Source organism: Rhamphochromis sp. 'chilingali', assembly GCF_963969265.1.
Source record: "Rhamphochromis sp. 'chilingali' genome assembly, chromosome: 21".
Classification (NCBI taxonomy): Eukaryota; Metazoa; Chordata; class Actinopteri; order Cichliformes; family Cichlidae; genus Rhamphochromis; species Rhamphochromis sp. 'chilingali'.
Genome location: NC_137949.1, coordinates 11,256,602 through 11,275,255, shown reverse-complemented (window position 1 = coordinate 11,275,255; position 18,654 = coordinate 11,256,602). Strand labels below are relative to the sequence as shown.

General features: G+C 44.6%; 2 protein-coding genes across 3 annotated transcripts; both read right to left on the bottom strand.

The window, feature by feature from the left end:
- Window positions 1–317: 317 nt before the first annotated feature.
- On the bottom strand, window positions 318–13,260 carry LOC308388923 (uncharacterized protein). Of its 2 annotated transcripts, none has more exons than XM_080869937.1 (12): window positions 12,515–13,260; window positions 12,212–12,345; window positions 9,789–10,385; window positions 9,497–9,549; window positions 4,269–4,810; window positions 3,918–4,014; window positions 3,741–3,804; window positions 3,140–3,200; window positions 2,877–2,973; window positions 1,635–1,751; window positions 1,494–1,553; window positions 318–1,402 (listed from the first exon to the last, which is right to left on the bottom strand). In XM_080869937.1, the coding sequence occupies exons 2-12, from the start codon at window positions 12,249–12,251 to the stop codon at window positions 1,313–1,315; spliced, it is 1,818 nt and encodes a 605-aa protein (XP_080726063.1). In that variant the 5' UTR covers window positions 12,252–12,345; window positions 12,515–13,260; the 3' UTR covers window positions 318–1,312. The 2 variants fall into 2 exon arrangements, with proteins under 2 accessions (XP_080726063.1, XP_080726062.1); XM_080869936.1 differs by having other exon boundaries at window positions 12,891–13,258.
- A 1,037-nt stretch (window positions 13,261–14,297) lies between these two features.
- LOC308389495 (uncharacterized protein) lies at window positions 14,298–17,855 on the bottom strand. The gene is made up of 2 exons (XM_080870945.1): window positions 17,660–17,855; window positions 14,298–16,833 (listed from the first exon to the last, which is right to left on the bottom strand). The coding sequence occupies exons 1-2, from the start codon at window positions 17,708–17,710 to the stop codon at window positions 16,549–16,551; spliced, it is 336 nt and encodes a 111-aa protein (XP_080727071.1). The 5' UTR covers window positions 17,711–17,855; the 3' UTR covers window positions 14,298–16,548.
- Between the last annotated feature and the right edge of the window lie 799 nt (window positions 17,856–18,654).

Sequence of the window (18,654 nt, the reverse complement as noted above, 5' to 3'; positions counted from 1 at the left end):
AAATAGCATCGCGGTGATTATGAGTTGACATGATGGGTGCAACACTGACCGTGCTGTAGCCACTAAGTGGCAATTAAAATTTTTTTACTGAGGAATAGCAGCATGATGCAGGCAAACAGAAGCATGCATAACCTTATATTCACCAGCAGGTGGCAGTAAAGCCAAGATTAAGCCAATTTCAAACATGAGCTCCTCCCAGTTCAAAACAGAAGAGATGAGAATGTTGAGCCAAAAGCCCATAAATGGATTTTCGTGTCTGTTCTTTTCAATCCTAACAGTGGGGTTAGTAAACAAGACTCACGGCGCCACTTCATCCAAATAAACTGTTTATTTCTTTGGTATAATTCTTCACACTAGTTAAATACAAACATATCTTACAATGTAAGGAGCACTTGATTCATTTTGGCACGTACAACTTTGTCAACAGTTTCCAACATGTCGTAAAAATACCAGATGCGCATCAGCGAGGATGCAGGTGTGATGCGAGATGATGTTGAAACCGGATGTGCAGTCTTGTGGAGGCTTGTATTTGCTTTAGCTGTGTCGCTTCTTTAACACACATCCCTGAGCAACTTAACAGCACCGGCTCTCTCGTTAGCATCACGGAAGCGCTTTGAAATTTTGATTACATGTGTTTTATGTGAGGAAACGCCAACTTTTACTGAAAAACTGAAACTTTATCTAAGATAAATCATCAGACACGTTTCTGCCTGGACTGAGGCCTTGCAGCTGAATGCCCACACAGCCTTTACAAAACTACTGCACATTACATTCTGACATCAACAAAGTGCTGACAAAAGTGCGTATTTACACAGTGCTCAAATGTCCAAACACATGTGGAATCTTTGCAAAGCATCACATATAAAAGCCAAAGATTATAGATTTCATGGAAGACCTAATACAGTACTTTTTGACTGTAAAGTACCAGTGTGGAGACATTTACAGCAACTCGTGTACACACTTTAATAGAAAGATGCTAAAAAGGTTCCACATAACCGAAATTTCCACAAGGCGGTCACGATAATATCCACTTTAAAAGCTAAAATGTGACTTTTGCATGTCCGTTTTATTGTCTGAACAGAAACGAGTGCACGCAGCTCACACCCATCTGTGCTTACATCCTTTGGTTACAGGCTTTTGTGACAGCTGTTTCTGAGTCTATTTCAGTTACAATCTGTAGCTTTGAAAGTCATCCGCTTTTAACCACCCAGCAAAAGTAGTATTCAGGGAACAATTATGATGAACTATGCTTCTTTGACAGCGTTTCTGAAGTGTCATCTGCGGCGGGGCCGTTTGACAGTACCTCCAACAGTTACATCTCAAAGTGGCGGTACATGCTCTCCACATAGCTCAGAACCCGCTGCCAGTCAGGACCGCCCGCCCTCAGCATCTCCTCCACTGTCTGTTAAAGAGACACATTTATGAGCACAACAAACAAAAATCTGTTTCGTGTGTGTGTAAAATGGGAAATTGGTTAAAACACAAAGTCTTACCAGAGACTGCGCAATCCCAACGCTCTCTCCTGTTTTGAACGCTAGACTGAGATTCTCTTTCTACAACGAAGGAAGTAAAATCGATAAGTTTAACACAAACGAGTAGCTTCATCCCATCAGTCACACAGAAACCGGCACTACCTTGTTCTCGGGGCCGAGGGTGCTGTAAGGGATATGTGAGGGGAGGTAGGTGTGGTAGACGGCACAGAACGCCAGGCCGTCGGCCCAGCTGCTGCTGAAGTTGGTGATGTCAATGTTCTGCATGAAGAGGAGAGGATACAAAAATCTATTATGTTCATTACTTCAGTGTTAAAACCTGTTAGACTACCACTGTTATTAAGTCCTTTATTTAAACAGGTCTATAAACAAATGTGCAAAAGCTCAAACACATTACACGTGTTCACTGATTATTATAAGAAAAGCACGTCCAAGTACAACCTTTTTAAAATGTCTGAATGAAACCAGAGAGGGTAGTCTCATAGGTTTTGGCAGCTCATCCCTTATTTAAATTAGTTTTTCAAGTTCAGTGTGAATAAAAGGGCCAGCTAATGTTAACATGCATGTGACCTGATACTGTAAACATGTATTTAACTGTAGTCAGAAGTTAGTAAGCTGTAGATAAACATACAGTTCAGCTCTCGTCTCTCACCTAAGGCGAGCCATTCACTTTTCACATAATCACAGAATCAAGAGGCTTCAAGGCAGATGAAGAAAGATGCATATCAATAATATCACCATATTTAAGTGTGCACAAATTATGAATTATTACAATGATCTTTTGACTAGTGAATGTATACAAAACTTTTTATGAGGGGCAGATATAATATTGTTTGTATACAGAGTGAATTCAAAGGGCCCAAGGATGGACCCCTGTGGAACACCTCTGCAAACAGTGAGCAGAGGTTACGTGACACCTCTGTAGTTCTACCAGAAAGATAATCTAAAATCTAAAAACACTTTTTCTACTAAAATGACAAGATCAGATGCTTTTGACAGGTTCAATACTAATGGTTACCGAGAGTTTCAGTTATATTACTGGAAACACTCAATGGAGCTGTTGATCTGTCACATGATTTAATCCTGAGGGTAAAAGTTGATTCCAGAACCAGTGTCAGCTGGAGCTCTAATATTTTAGCAAGGGGAGGACAATTTGAGACAGGCAATAATAATTTAAATCACTCGGGTCCCCGTCTTTGTGGAGTGGGAGCACAGGTGCAGCCTTCCAGGTTTCTTGAATGTTTAATAAAAAAAAAAAAAAAAAAAAAAAAAAAAGGACTGTTATCAGAGTTTGGAATACTTGGTGGAGATTTAGAGATAATGACCAAGAACCCACACACACACACCTGTAAACTGAACTACATATAAAAGCATCTTGAGGGTCACCTTGTAGCCTTGGGTTCGACTCTGACACCAGCGGAGCAGCGAGTTTCTCTTTGAGCCTCCATGGCGACGCAGCAGCAGGTTGAATCCATCCTGAGACCTGAAAACGTGCACGCACGCTCGAGTCAGTTACAGTAGAGCAAACTGAACGTCGCACGAGAAGTGTTTCCTCTACTTAAGCTTCACGATCTATTTTGCTTCAGTCCAAACAAGTCGTTCGATTTATAAAGGATGTGACTGTTCACAGAGCGTCGCTGTGGACTCACTTGGTGGGCGGCAACTCGGTGAGGGCTGAATTGTACTTGTTTAAAGACTCCTCGCATTTTCCTGCACAGACAAGAAACAACCCTGCGTTACACACCAGCAAGCTATGAGCATCCAGTGCAGGAAGGCTTAGTCACAGCACAACACATTTTAACTTAACACAAACATCTACACGGTTAAAGGCTCTTTTTGTAAATGTGTGCATTTAAAAGTAATTTAAAACGACCTAACGCCATAATTAGAATATGAAGAAAGAACAGCTATGACTTACACATAAATATATTGTGTGGAAGAGATATCAGCTGAAAAGAAACAACAACAGGGCTGTACTTTCATGTCATTAGTTTGTACCACAACACTATGCAGCACATCAGCGCCGCCTTTATTTTCCCAAACCAAACCTCGACAACCAAAAAACTAGTCACTACTTCAGGCTCGCTCTCAGATCTCTAAGACGCTCAAATTTACAAATTTACAATATGGTCACTTTTGGCTCTAAAAATTATGAATGAATTAACAAAATGAGGTTTAATCCCATCGTCTACATGGAGACTATGGTTAAAAACATAGTTCCTTAGTAGTATGAGGCGTGGGTGGGCTCACCTGCGTCACTACTTGACCTGCCGTCCTGCCAGTCCAGATTTCGACCTCTTAATTGCAACAAGTTCTTTTAAAGAAAAAAAAAGTATCTAATTAGGTATAGCTGTGTGTGCATACAGTATGCATGTCTTCATTAACAAGCAGACCCTAATGAAGCCACTTCCTGTGTATGAGTCTCACCTTGTTTGCAGCAGCAGCTGTTGCAGCAGAACTGGACTGGGAGGCTCCGTTCAGCATGGTGTTGGATTCTGAGGAGCTGGGTAATCTGGACAGGCTTCTGCAGCAAAGAATGGATAAAACAAACCAAATCAACTCTCCTCACACAGCTGCTTCACGCTCCACTTGTAGATTGGACTGTTTAAATTCTTTTCAAGTGGTCGACTTAATGCAGTACGTTATAGAGAAAGCACAGCCGCAGTCCTGACCAAGTTTGGTGATTGTTAGCAGAGATGATGTGGAGCAGAGAAGGTTTGTTTTCAAATCTCTGTCCAGTTCCACAGACGTACGCTTAGGCTCGAACCGTTTTCTCACCTTGACCTCTCTGTAGTCACCATCCTGCGTGTTTCACTGGATCGCACCCCCTCTCTGTTCCTGTCCTCATTGGTCACATTTCTCAGGTAGCGCTTAGTCACATCTTTACAGTCTGTTTTCGCCTCTTCGTCAGCGACATTCTTCACCACCTCGTTCTGATTCTTACTATCCAGCCCTTCTCCTCCTAACCTGTACACCACCCTCTCCCTGCCTCTGTGGCTTTCTTCCTTGCTCTCAGACTTGTTAGATTCTCCATTTGGCTTCTCAGGTTCATGACAAGGTTCCTGGGCTTCACTTTTGCCCTGGACCTTGGTGAGATTAGCCAGTTTTTGCCTGCTCTCCTTCAACTCTTCCCTCAGAGTAACCAGCTGCACATCAGCCTCTTTCTGTCTCTGCTGGGCAGCAGAAAGCTCCTTCTCAATGTCTTTGTGGGCTGTTCGGATCGCCGTCAACTCCTCTTCTGCCTCAGCTCTCAGGCGATCTGCCACCGCCACCGCCACCTGCAGGTCACCCTGGAACTGCAGCCATTCGCCACGCTCTGACTGGAAAGCAAACAGAGGATACTTTATTAGCAGGAAAATCTCAGTTTGTCCAACTAATTTAAGAAACAGCACCCATGTTCTGTGTGGGCATACGCTAGCACAGCTGACTGGTAAGCTCAACACAAGTGCAGCAGAAGCTGACTATAAATTTTGTAAATAATCTGTCATACAGTCCCGATCAAAAGTTCAAACCACAGGGGGGAGCTTAAGGGAAAGATTTTTTGCCTTTGCCATCAGAATGTCATGACAGAAAATGACAATAAATCTACATTTTTGCACAGATTTGGCCCTTTAAAGGCATGTAGCCCTAAACCTTTGAGCAGCTGTAAAACAGCCTGTTTTAGTTTCAATAAATTACATGCTCAACAAAATGTTTTGTCTCACTCTTTCTTCTTGTTGTATGTTGAAGCTTGACTTGGAACCTCGTTAAGATCCAACCATGCAAAATATGTTTTTTTTGCCATCTTTCAAGTGGCCTTAAACCTTTGATCAGGACTGAGAGAAATATAATAAAAATGTAACGGATAATCCACGCAATCAAAATTATTTTCACAATAATGCCATAAAGAATCCAGATGATTAAAGTTGGCTTTAAGTTAATCAGACAGACAAAAAGAAACAGCTCAGCTTTCCGCAGAGAATGACTGCAATCAAATAAACTATCAAATATCCATTTCGCCCTCATTAGACGACAAGTTGAGCTGAAGCGAGCAGCAGGCCTCAGCAAGCCGAGGGGGGGAGTGGAGCTGGCAAGCCAACTCAAATGAGGCAAAACTCGATCATGAGAACAAAAAGTGGTCTGCTCGTTTTTAAAAATCATTCTTGGAGGGAAAAAAAATGACTCGAAGCCGAACAAGCTCCGACACAAACAGAAAAACAAAGCAAATGTAAGCAACGTTTTGGGAGCCGGACCAAAGATTACATTGTGAAACTGCCTTCTGCGACACCATCGGTGTGGCTGTGATCCAAAAACAGTTTTTTTGGACATGGGAAAACCAAATCCCAACTCGGATTCAGTTTCACATCTTCGTGATGTAAAAAAACGCTTCCAGCTTTCATTCTTATAGTCCTGCAGCAGCAGACATGAACAAACACTACCCCCAGACATCAAAACAGGCACTCAGAGCCAATGAAGCCAAGAGGTAAACGATACCAGACTATTAAAAAATGTTAAGCGACCAACATCATAAAAGAAAAACAGAGGGATGTGGAAAAACGTCAGAGAAGACAGGGAGGACAATAGAAGTTGTTGGAATCACACACAGATTTAAGGAAAGGGAGTTCACAGACTGTGGAGAAATGTAAGCTGGGGAACTGCGAGAGTGTGGAGGAGTGGAGGGATTGGGAAGGGTGGTAATTAGATGAAGAATGGATGAAGATGTGGAGGAGGCGGCGAGTCTGAGCCAAGCCGTTCCCTCATCTGACCACTGACTCAAGACCACAGCTGGACCTGATTACTCTGGATGCATGCGCGCACACGTACACATGCATATCACGTTGCTTTCCTCTCTCCCACAGACACACACCTCCCCTGTTCTTTCACATCAACATCAAACCACACCGTTTCATTCTCCAACACGCATACATATACTCAGGTTAAGCCGAAGCACACTCTCCTTGGAAATCAGCAGGATAGTGAATCCTGTTTGGAGTTCTCCGAGTCTATATTTAGGATTATTAAAAACACCCGCGTGGACTTAAAGAATCTTGTCTTTGCAGAGTCTTTGTTATCTAGATGTGGACACCAACTGGAGCGTGTCTGTTTAAGGAAACAGGAAGGGGTGCTCCTCAGTTAACACTGAGATAAGGGTGTGGACTGTCAGGACCTCAGGACCCAGCCTCATGCCCCGCTGCAGGACCAGATGTAGTACAGGCATACATACACATGTCTATACTCTAGATGCAAATCTGCGTTCCTGACAATTCCTGGAAAGAGTTCAGCACACACTTGAAGATTTGTGCTGTGTTTACTACTATGTGTCCCTACTTCACCTCCACGCCCACTCTAACTTGGGGAATCATCCCAACTCAGTGATTACTGCTCTCTCCAAGCTGTGGTGTGAATTCAAATATATTTATTAAGACACATTTGCCTCCCAGATGTGCAGTGCAAAATGGCCAAAAAACTCTGCAAATGATGCTCAAACATAACTTAACCATAAGCTAACAAGAGAGTTGCATATTTAAGAAAAGCTTCCCAATGGAGTCGGGAACCCTTCTCCCATCCTTCCATCAGTCTACATGTGATCTGTGGCGTCCAAATGCACGGCCTGTTTCACTGCAGCAGACTGTCAAGGAGCAAAGAGAACAGAGAGAACCTGGAGATCATTTCAGGAAATCTCGGCCAGCGCTCACCTGGAACTGATTCCAAATGCTTTGAGATCGACTCCAGCAGGGAACACAAATCTGACCATCCACCCCCACAACACAGCCACGATTGGAGTATTTTCATTTTTGCTGGTTAAGAAAACTGAAAGCTTGTCATGCTCATAAGCACAAACAGATGGTACATTTGATAACATCCTTAGCAGTTCATTGCACAATGGGCAATCATGTGGCTTTCTTTAGAATTCAGTTTAACTACAAAGAAATGGAAAATACATTATTGCTGCCGGGTAGACAGAGACAGATAAGGAGCATTAGGAAAAGCAGTGCTGAGGACAGATGAAGAAAGCACATCAGGGAGGCTTATCTGTCTGAGTGTGACTGGAAAAATAACAGCTACTTAAATTACAAGAAAAAAAGGGGTCAAAAATGGGGTCAGATCTGAAGAGGAAACGGCTTAAGCAAGGTGGGGTCAGACGAAAAGATGGATGGTGAATGCAGAATAGAGGAGAGGGGGGGCTGAAGGCATCCAGAGGAAGGAAGAGATGAGAGAGAGAGGGAGAGCCATCGCTCATTTCAGTCTTGTGCTCGGGGTGGAGCGGTCAACAGGCCCAGCTGGGGGCTGAGGGGAGGGGGGAGGCCTCTGAAGAATTCTTGGTGCATGTGTTTGTAAGTCTTTTGTTTCGTGTGCACACGCACAAAACATGGCCAGTGGGTCACTGCAAGCTGCAGCCCTTCTACCTCACCACAGCACAAAACAAAACAAGTTTTGTCTTGGAAACAGCCGAATGTGAACCCCCTCCTCCGCCCTGCACTCCCCTTCTCCGGCTCTCCACACAAAGGATCTCGGCACTGCAGAGCAGGCAGGGAGGGTTCATAAAGCTGAGCTCCGGCTAGCTTATATCGTCCTACAGAGGGCTCATGTAAACACGGGTTTGGATTGCCATGATTTCCATAACACTGAGCCCTCTCGCTGTGTTATACCACAGTCCCTCTGAGCTTCAGCTGGACCGTGCGAGGCTTATATTTCTAGGTCTTTTACAAGGATGTGGGAAAGTGGAAGAAAGACAAAGTAAAGAAAGGAGTGTTTGGACAGTTTGAATATTAAATAGGCAGAGCTGACATCAAGGAGGCGCGGAATAGACGAGCTGGAAGATAAAAACGGACGACGTGCGTCAGTCGCAGTTCAATTAAAATAATTCAAATACATGAGAAAAATAAAAGAGCAGACGAGAGGACGGGGAGGATAGAAGAAAGAGAAGAAAAGGCGATGGGGACGGGGAGGGGCGCCGTTCTGTCATAGTCCAGCTGTCGTAATCTGTGGCAGATCTAGAGGAAGCTGGAAGCCTCTGGCTACAATCCTCATAAGGGAGGGTCAGGAATCGGAACGAGTAACTGACAGGAAATTACTCAAGAATATCACCGTCCTCCTAAGATCGCAGAATGAAGGAGAAAATGAACTAAAGAAGTGCTGCAGAATTTGATTTTATCCATATCGAACATAGCCGGAGAGTCTCTCGTGAACAAGCACCACCTTTCAGGTTGAAAGTCACTTCTTCATTATTATTAACCCTTTTGTGTTTGCCATTCAGTTCAGTTCATTTTTATTTACACAGCACCGACAACAGTCACATGTTGTCTCATCAGAAGGTGCAGCTGCCTGTGATACCAAAGGCGAGCGTCCTTGATAAACTATCTTGTTGGACAGAAAATGATCTCAACGACTTTCCTCCTGTGGAAGGACAGGAAGACCTTCATTAGCACAGCTGCAGCCCCCAGGGGGTGAAGCAGACTCCACTTGAAGACTCTGTTGTTGTTAAAGGGGAACAAAGTGTGGGCTGTGATGGTACATTATGTGTTATTGTTACCTCTCGGCTCACAGGTCATATTACACTGACCTGTACATCACTTCCTGTTTACAAATGCATGCACTTTACTCGTTCAGTTATGCTGCAACAAAGGTGCGTCGTGTATATAAAACACAGGACTAATTACAGGATGAAGTTTGATGAAAAAAGAGGCTTTAAACAACACAAGACTGGCAGTGGGACCCCAGATGAAACGTTTACAGTCACAGCTTACAATCTAGCCGGTGTATATCAAAGCAAAGACTTCCTGTCATCATACAAGAATTTTAAAAAGTCAATTTATTGGGGTTTAGGCAAACGCATCCTTCACGGGGACTGGAACCTGGTCATTACGACTAGAAGGCATCCAGTACCAAAGCTCCTCACTCCAAAATGTTGCCACATTCATATGCAAACTTTAGTTTATAGAGAATGACCGGATAACGTCTCTTTGGGGGGGAAGAGTTAAGTGCACGGTCGGTGTCTGAGGAGAAAACTTTCAAGCTCATCTCACCTCTAATGTACTCTTCAGACTCTTCACTTCTGTCAGCAGATGCTTCAGTATCTCTGAAGGAAGGTCACAGAAATGTCAGGCAGCATCACATGCATATAAAACACAAAAAATGTCGAGGAAATTGACTTGCCCTTCTTAAAACAGACAAACGTTTGGCCCACATTGAAATGCAGAGTTGTAGCACTCAAACAACAAGCCTGCTGGGGTTGTTATTGCAGTGCTTATTTAGGGAGGGGATATTTTGAAATTTCAAATACTAGTACTATAATAATAAGACTGATTTCACTCTCACCTGCTGTGTTTGTGCTCCCGTCCTCACTGGCAGGGATTCCCAGAGCTAGCTTACACTCCTCCAGCAACTTCTCCAGTTCCTCGCTTTGGCCATCCTTCGGTTCCTGACACTGCGGCAGAGACTGACTCAGACCACTGTCCCTTTCTCTCCAGTTTTGCCCCAAAGAGCTGCCCACCACAGGCGAGGCACTAGACAGAGACGAGGGGCTCTTTATAGGACTGACAGGCACACTCTTCTCTGGGGTAACAGGAATCTTGGGTGTAGAAGTAGGAGGACCACCATTCCTCCCTACAGTAGCTTTCTCACTCACGGCCACAGCACCGGCTGGCTTGCTGTTCACTGGGTTAACTCCAGCGCTGACCGTGGAGCTGTTTGCGCTGACCGGCGGACAAGGCTTCCAATCTGGAGGGGGACTGCGAGCGCTGGGAGTAGTTGGCGTGCCGTGCTGCGATTTCTTGCCAGTGGTCGCCGGTACTGGAGGTAGAGACGAAACTGAGATCGTAGGGGAAGACGGAAGCTGGGGAGCACTGGTTGTGAAAACAGCACCATCGTTCTGTGGCGTAGTAGGTGGAGTGTGAAAACTGTCCACCTGAGCCCCTAAAAAAACAGATTTGAGAGAAAATGAGAAAAGCAAATTGTGTTTGAAGACTGCATCTAAATATGGGAAAAAGGGGAAAAACTGAGCTGAATAATCATTTCTGTCAGACGTTTTCCACACAAGACATCAATTTAAGAACAATTCTTGAAATAATTTCATATCCTGGTCTCTGGTTTTAACTTCATGAGTGGAGCAGGACTTTAAAGTTTGTGCTCATTTCCAGGCCCGACTTTTATTTTTGGACCGTACTGAAATAACTTTGTTTAAAATAGTCCACTTTTCTTATACTGAGCCTTGGTGCAGCTGCTTAGCTCACCCGCTATCTGAAAGAAGCAGTTTTAACTCCTCTTTCTTTAAGACACTTTGCTCCTGATTGTGAACAGAAGGTTTGAAGAACAGGTGGGTGGAGCACACGTCCTCACATCATGATCTCTTCACATCACGCAAGTCCAAGTATGGGTGTTTACAGCAGTTTAGAGCTCTTAGAGAGTATTTGCACATACGACGACCTCCGTATCTGAAACTCTGACCATGAGCAGTCATCGCATACATGTGTGACAGAATAACAGCCTCCATCTGTGACTCGGTCACACAGACTGAAGGAATACACTGAACAACTGAAGCGGACACAGAACGAAGTAAGAAAGCAGTCAGTCGTCAGCAGTCAGGCATGCTGACGCTGAAAACATCATCTAGCGAGTTGACGGAACTCGCTAGATGCTGACCAGCACAATGCCCGGGCCGTGCCCCTGACGATGAATGCTGTAATACAAGCATTCCTCTAGCGCTGCTCATCCATACCACTGCTCCCGATTCAGGAACACATGCAGACACAGGACAAACAATTCCCACGTATTTGCAGCACTCAGTTACCGATTCATTTTCAGACTTGACACATGATGAGTTCCACTTTTTGGCATTCCCCGCCTGTCACAGCACGCCAGCGTTAAGAACTCCAGAGGCTGTGGGAACCCGTAGGCAGCGTTTCCTTCTCTTCCCCGCTCATTTTTCTTGTTTGGACAAAAGCTTCACTATGAACAAAATGAATGTTTTTTGTTCCTTCGTTTTTCTTTAGTGATGTAAGATCAGCACTTGAACATTTGCAAAGTTATGCACCACCTGCTGCACGGCCAAGTCACCGAGAAAGAATGACAGGACTGTCTAATAGGACTCTCAAGCCAACCCTTCTCTTTATTTCTTCATTCCAGACCTTAATGCGCTCGTCCAACCATGTGCATGGGTGGCAAGTTGACTGAATGAGAGTGGATGTGTGTGTGTGTGTGTGTGTGTGTGTGTGTGTCAGATGGCATTAGACTTCCTATGATTAATCCGCTGCCCTTGTGCTGAGCTGGGGAATTCTGCCGATTCATCACAGCTGGCCCGGCAGGGCCAGAACGAATCACACGGGGACGCGAGGAGAATGACCACTCACTGAGCAACACAGGAGAGCTGCCAAGATTCCTGCTGCAACTCAGCACACACACAGACACACACACATTCACACACCTACAGCTTTTCCACTTTCTTCTCTCTGCTGCCTTCAGTTTCATGATTACTCTTCATCCACCTTCACTTTTTGGGAATTCTAGTACGTGCACTTTTCTGGTATCATGCTTCCGACTTCCGTGTACTTCATGAATCAGATGTTTGTGATTTCCTGGAAATTTCTCAACACAATTCAAAACACGAGGCCAACACAACACAGCCATCTGTGCGCACTGCCAAACCTTTCAGACACAGCATGGAAAGTTCAAGGGAGCTGATTCCGCCAGAGCTGGTTTAAAGAAAGTAAATTAAGTGTGTGTGTGTTTGAGGGATGACCTACCTGTGGGTCCATGGCTGTCCTTGGTGGAAAAGTTGCCCATTCTGCAGTAATAGGGATGGGGCCAGTGATGTGGCCCTGCAGGTGCTTGTTGCACTTTCACTCAGACCAGACCAAAGAGAGAGAGAGGAGGTGACCTACACACACACACACAGTGAGAGAGAGAGAGAGTACATCCAGCAAAGGATGAAGTCGTGCACTTTTATCCAGCTGAGAAATAATCCAGTGAACACAACCTCGCTCACAGTGATGGCGGACTGAGGAAGTTTACATGGAGTCTCATTTGAATGATAGTAAAATCAGTACCTTTACATAATGAGGCTGAAACACCAGAGTGAGATCAGACGTACAGGCAGGACGCTACAGTGTGGCCACATGAGGCAGAAAGCTGTTGGCACGTAGGTGTAAGTGCTCGGTGAGTGGAAAAGGACGAGAAACGCGCCCCAGATCCACAGAAACTGCAAACCGAGTCACCGAGAAGCACCCACGAGTTTAAACTGGCAGTTAAACCAGTGAGGTTCACTAAGACGTAACATCGTTCTTCTAGAGTCACAGGTTTGCGCCACAGACGCGCGAGAAAAACTTTCAGCCACAAACTCGATATAAGTTCTTCACTGAGGGTGGAAAAAAGTCACTCAAAAGTCATCTTCAATGTGAAAAGGCAACAATAGTGGGTACAAACCTTGGACAGATTAGAATCAATCCCAGATCGTCCGGTTCTGCGTTTTGGAAACTCTGCTTCTTCTTCTTCTTCTTCTCCACGACCCGCTTTCTCCAGCGCTGCTCAGCCAAGCGCACTGCCCCGCTGTTCCTTCACGGAGAGGCGCCGAGGGCAGATGGACAAACGCAAAAGCAGCAGCTGTTGGACAAAGTCAGGTCCAAGCAACATTTTACTCCTGGGAGCTTCTCGATAAAGAAGCAAAGACGTGTGGCTTTAGTCCTCAGAAAGAGTCGAAGTGAACTCTGACCGCAGATGACCAATGTCTCCAATATCCACCGGACGTGTCCACTGGAGGGCACAGTTAGGCTGTGAAAGGACAAACCTGTTGCTGTCGCCTCTGGGATGGGTTGGTTTCTGTCCGCTCACTGCTTCGAGCGGATGACCCACTGACCTGCTGTGCCATACAGCCCCGGGCTGAACAGTGAACCGACTTTACATACCAATATTTCTCCAACTATTCACGCGGTCCCGGTGAGAGTTTAGCTCCCACATAACTCCGGTGAGTCCTGGGATGATTCAGTTCTGAGTGTTTCAAACTATTTCCTGGTTACGCTTTTGCACTAATGCAGTCATTTTTTATAGTTTAATTCTGACTAACTCATGCACACAATAAGAAATAAACCACAGTTACGCAAAACTAAAGTTACGCATAAACATTAGTGACAAAAACATTAAAAGATCACATATGTAGACACAGCAGCTCTGGTCTGGACATATTTATTTAAAAGCTGGCATACACAGGAGATTACTAATTAAACTAATCGCCCATATGGCCAAATCTTTGAATCTATAAATTTTGAAATATATATATATAATTTTTTTTTCAAATTAAATTAACCTGTGTCAACCTTGCTAAGATGCATTTAACCAAATATTATCAGTGGGGTGTACTTGTATATTTGAGGTTTTGTGGATCAGAAAAAATCCCAAATAAACTCAAACTTGTGCAGTTAATTATTGTTTTTTTTCTTTAACTCATGAAAGTTGCTGTACAGTCGTTCCACCGTGGAAAAATGGTAATTTAAAGAAATCATTAAAAAAGTGTTTGACTAAAATATTTAAAAGCAGCTTGTGCTGGTCGGTGTGAGTCTGTCTACAGCCTCTGGTCTTGCACTGCACGTTGTGTCTGTCACAGTACCAGGATATCAGCGTCCGTCCTCTCTCTGCAGTCTTACAAGTTTATCTTGTGATTAGGTCATCAGGGCCGTGATTCCTGTGGTAAAATTCTGTCACATCTCTTGAAGCATAATTACACCCAAACAGCATGAATTGAATCTTGACTAAAACATTTATTTCTTGGTACAAAAAGAACAATTTCATCTCACATAATTGCACAGAAACAATCTGAGCCACAGCTGTGACTAAAGTGCTTTTATTTCATGAATCTAGTCCAACATCTTTTCATTAAATATTAATGACTTTACTAACAGAACAAAAGTCTCCTTTAATGGGCACAGCTAAAGTCAAGTTTGTAGAGCTTCACAGACGCTAATGGATGAGCGCTGATGTGTGACATCCAGCACACTGACAGATGAATACTGTGCTTTCAAACATCCCTTGCATTTTTAATCCGAGAGCTAACGTGTTTTCGAGCATCGCCATTATTCAGTGCACTATCTCGGCAGTTTCTCCTCATAGACTGCACAATGCCGAGTGAAACAGGAACCGGCTGCAGCGAGGAGACAAGCTCTCCTCCTTCACTCTCTTATTGAGATCAATAGGTTTTCGCAGTTCTCTGTGCTCACTGTGCACTGTTGCAGTATAAAGAGAATCCATCAAAAGCAGCTAGGTGCATTACACAGCTTCCAGCCCATGTCCACATTGATTCTGAAACTCCCAGGAGGGCAATGCCTGAATGCGACCGCAGTCTGCAGTTCAGTGAAAGCACGGCCAATTATTTCCGATCCGAATTTTCAAACAGGTGGAGAACATTTTAGTCAAACGTGTCTGTAATTCTGAGCGCTATCTGTTTGGTTTACTCTGTACATTTCCTCCAGAGCATTCCTGCTCTTTATAACCCAATTATGAAATTGTTTATAGGTGTCAGCCTCAGTCCAGAATAAGGTGAGCAACTGTCCAACATCCGATGCCAGTTGGAGCCATTAGCCCGCTCCTGAGTGGATTACGACCATTTTGTTGGTGACCCTCTGTGCTAGAATACTGGTGGGTCACTACTGGGCCATTATAAACTCCCAACCTGCCACAACTAGCCACTTGTCCAATTTGGCAGAGCGACAAGGACGGCTTTTTGGCTATGAGAATGTGGACTGCAAGGTCTGGCTGACCTCTAACTGACGAAACACTAAACTTTCTTACGTCCTCCTTTGGAGAATCCCTCTGTTGCCTACCTTGTACCATCTCCACATCTGATAAATCTCAAGTATACTGGCTCAATTTAATAGCCGGTCAATGACGACAGTATAACCTTGTGCAATCCATAAGGCACAACGTGCATTCTCAACCACGCTCAGTGTCTCGCCGAGTCTCAGCTCCGCTCTCTCTGGTACATTTTTTTGGTGTTAACACGAATGAAAACACCACGTCTAGACTCGTCCATCCATATCTGACAGCGAGACAAACGGTGGACACTGCAGGGGGAATGGCACAATATTTGGACGCACAGGAACTGTTTACGGGTCCTTGACCCTCTAATACCAGATTAGGTTAATGAGTGTGTGCACCAGGAATGGTTTTCCACCAGGGTTAATCCCCACGGAGGGCACAGACTTATCCTGCAGAAATCACCACTTTACCTTGCTTACCCGCCACCTGCGGTGTCTCATCAAAGTGTATTTGTGCAATTGTTGTTTACACGGCCCACGCTTTGATAACAGATCCACTTTCTTCTGATAAAAGAGCCGTTTTCAAGCCACAAAAGCATCCTCTGCTTTACCACTCTGACCGAATCCTCAGAGAATTTAAAGTCCTCAGAATAGACGCACCGGTTTCGACTCAGCCCCAAAGCCAACCTATGTCTTCGACTGCTCTCTTTCGATTGACAGCCAATGCAGAATACACCAAAAGATGCCAAGGCTTGTTGATGGATGGCACCTGCTCCTCCTCAGAGGAAATCAATTGAAGTCATGGGCAAGGATGGGCTGCTCAAGCACTTACACATGGCTTTGTGCCTGGGAAAAGATGGAAAGGAGGTCAGAGAGAGAGAGATGCCAACCATCTGTGTACAGAGGAGCGCTGCCAAGCATCACTCTCTTTTTACCTCAGTACTCGAAAAGACACACAATGCCTCCAAATTAGTCATGCTAGCTCATTCAAGCCACATTCAGCCACAGTTTCTGGGAAGTTCCAGCACCAGTTACGTACTCATCCCATCATTCATGCTGTTTAGTGCCCTCTCTGTGCATTAAACAGCCTAGTTATTAGTGAATAAGTGAACCAATCCAGTAGAATGTGAACTATTGTTACTGAACTCCATATCTCTATGATACTGTTTCTTATTTCGCGCCAACACATAGGTTCAGTCAGATATCCACAGCAGCATGTCTTCAGAGAGCACATGGGCCGCATTGGTGCAATGGGCCGGCATAGCTACAATCTTAGACATGACCGAGCGTAGTTACCGGAACTCAACCTATGGTGCCGGCCAAACTATCACCACAGACTAATTTGAGGGAACTTTGTCGCCAACGAACGAGGGAGGTGGGATCCCCTGGCAGGCACCGGCCCGGCGAGTCGCATCCAGGACGGGGATCCTGTGTGCCACTGCACTGGCATCAGTGTGCGTGCCGATCCACTGCAGGACACGGGAAGAGGGCCGATGGTAGAGGGCCAACTGCTTGGAGCTGTAGCCACACATCCCGATCCCAACGGCTCCCAGCAGCATAGCCATACCAGGCACGGTCTTCTCCGCCGGAGGCGTCACGGCCACATTATGGTAGGCCTGCGTCTGAAAGAAAAGTAACGAATGCGATAAGCGAGGCACAACATGCACACCTCAGCTCCAGCTGGTGCTCCCAGCAATCCTGGAGAAATTAAAACCCCATCTTTTCTCATTTACTAAATTGTGGCCCGTCTCTTTTGACAAACAAAAAGCTCATCAATTTTGCGACATGGACAATTTCCTCCGTGGGCCCTTGACAATTATAAAGCATGTGGAGGAGCAAATAATAGAAACTTAACTTCATAGTTTCTAATGGAGCTGTGTCCCAGGCAGTTAAGAAGCCATTCCTGCAGCTCGCTCAACCAGTTCCCATTTCCACTTACAATGCAATGGACTGTCGCAGGCTTTCTCTATTGTTTGTGATAAACGCTACTACTATTGAGCTAAAATATAAGCCGTTCTACAATTACTGGAACAGCAGCCTGGAAATATTGTGGTCTGTGCGTATATAATAAGATAGCACTGTGTTTCATCATCTTGTCACAACCGAATCTGTTGAGACAATGCACAGAAAAATGGCTGCACAATAGCAGCACGAGGCTTAGCGAAGCAAGTGTGCTGTATGATTTGTAACTGTCAATAAAACTCTGCACGTACCCATGAAAACAGCACCTTGCAAACATTTTATCAGCAGTTTCTCCCCTGCCTCCCTCTGGAGTGGTTCAGCAGAGACAGAGCATGCTAACCCCTGTATGAATCCCAGACTAAAGCACTACTTTTTATTTTAAAGGTCTTGCATTTGTCAGTAAAACTTAAAATCTAAGAAAAGAAAAACTTATTTTCTTAAATATTCACCTGAAACCTTTAGAACCTACCAAAGGCTCACACTCACCTGCAACAGCCTGATGTAGCCAGGAGTGAGTCTTGGGAGCCTGAAAAACATCTGAGCTTCCCACGCTGGTCTTCCTGCTAAATCAGATGAATTAAAGGCCAGATGACTCTTGGCAGTCTCTATCTAAAGCTCCTCTCCCTGGACTCCCAGGACGGGAAACCCACTGAGATAGAGGGTTCGTCCGGGTGTTCGCACACCTAAGCTCAGCTGTCTGAGGTAGGACAGTCTGGTCAGCCTTTATAACGTCTCCTTCCTGACTTTACATAATAGGACAGCTGCAGGTGGTGAGCCTAAGGGGATTACATGAGCTGGCACACAGGGACAAAGAAGTCAGACTACACAGAAGGAAGGGTGGACGTGTAGGGAAAGGTGATCCTCGCTTCTTCTTTTGCCAAAGAATACAAACTGAGCAAAATCATATTTAAATATGTGCGATTGTTTTGCATATTTCTGCACCTCAATCAAACTATAAACATAATCAAGGTTTTTATAAAATGTATAGAGTGTAGTGATATGTGTCTGAATTATATGCAGAATATGTATGGATAATTTCAGAGTTGTTTCCAGTTTGATGCCAAAACAAAGTCAAAAATGATGAATAAGAACTTGTTGATTATGTAGGCACATTAGCATCAGGTGTAAAGGACTTCTGACTTCAGCATTTCCTTTAAAAGGCCCACACTGAAGAGGTGAAGTCATTTACAGTCCAGAGCCCATTTAAATCTGCCAACTTAGTTGATTTGAATGTTTTTTGTGTGTTGATGTTGAAAGTGGCCTCTCTAGCTGTGTCAGCAACTTTCTTTAAGCTTTAATATCCTTCCTGGCTTCGGGGTCCCGGGTGCAGAGCGAGGTCTTATAATGAGGTAGCTGTGCTGATAACGTCGCTCTCGGTGGATGGGAGGAATTTTCTCCGGTGAGAGTTACCAACAATGACCTTCTTCCCATCTCTAGTAACAGGAACCAATTGTGCCTCCTGACTCACGCATCCGCGAATA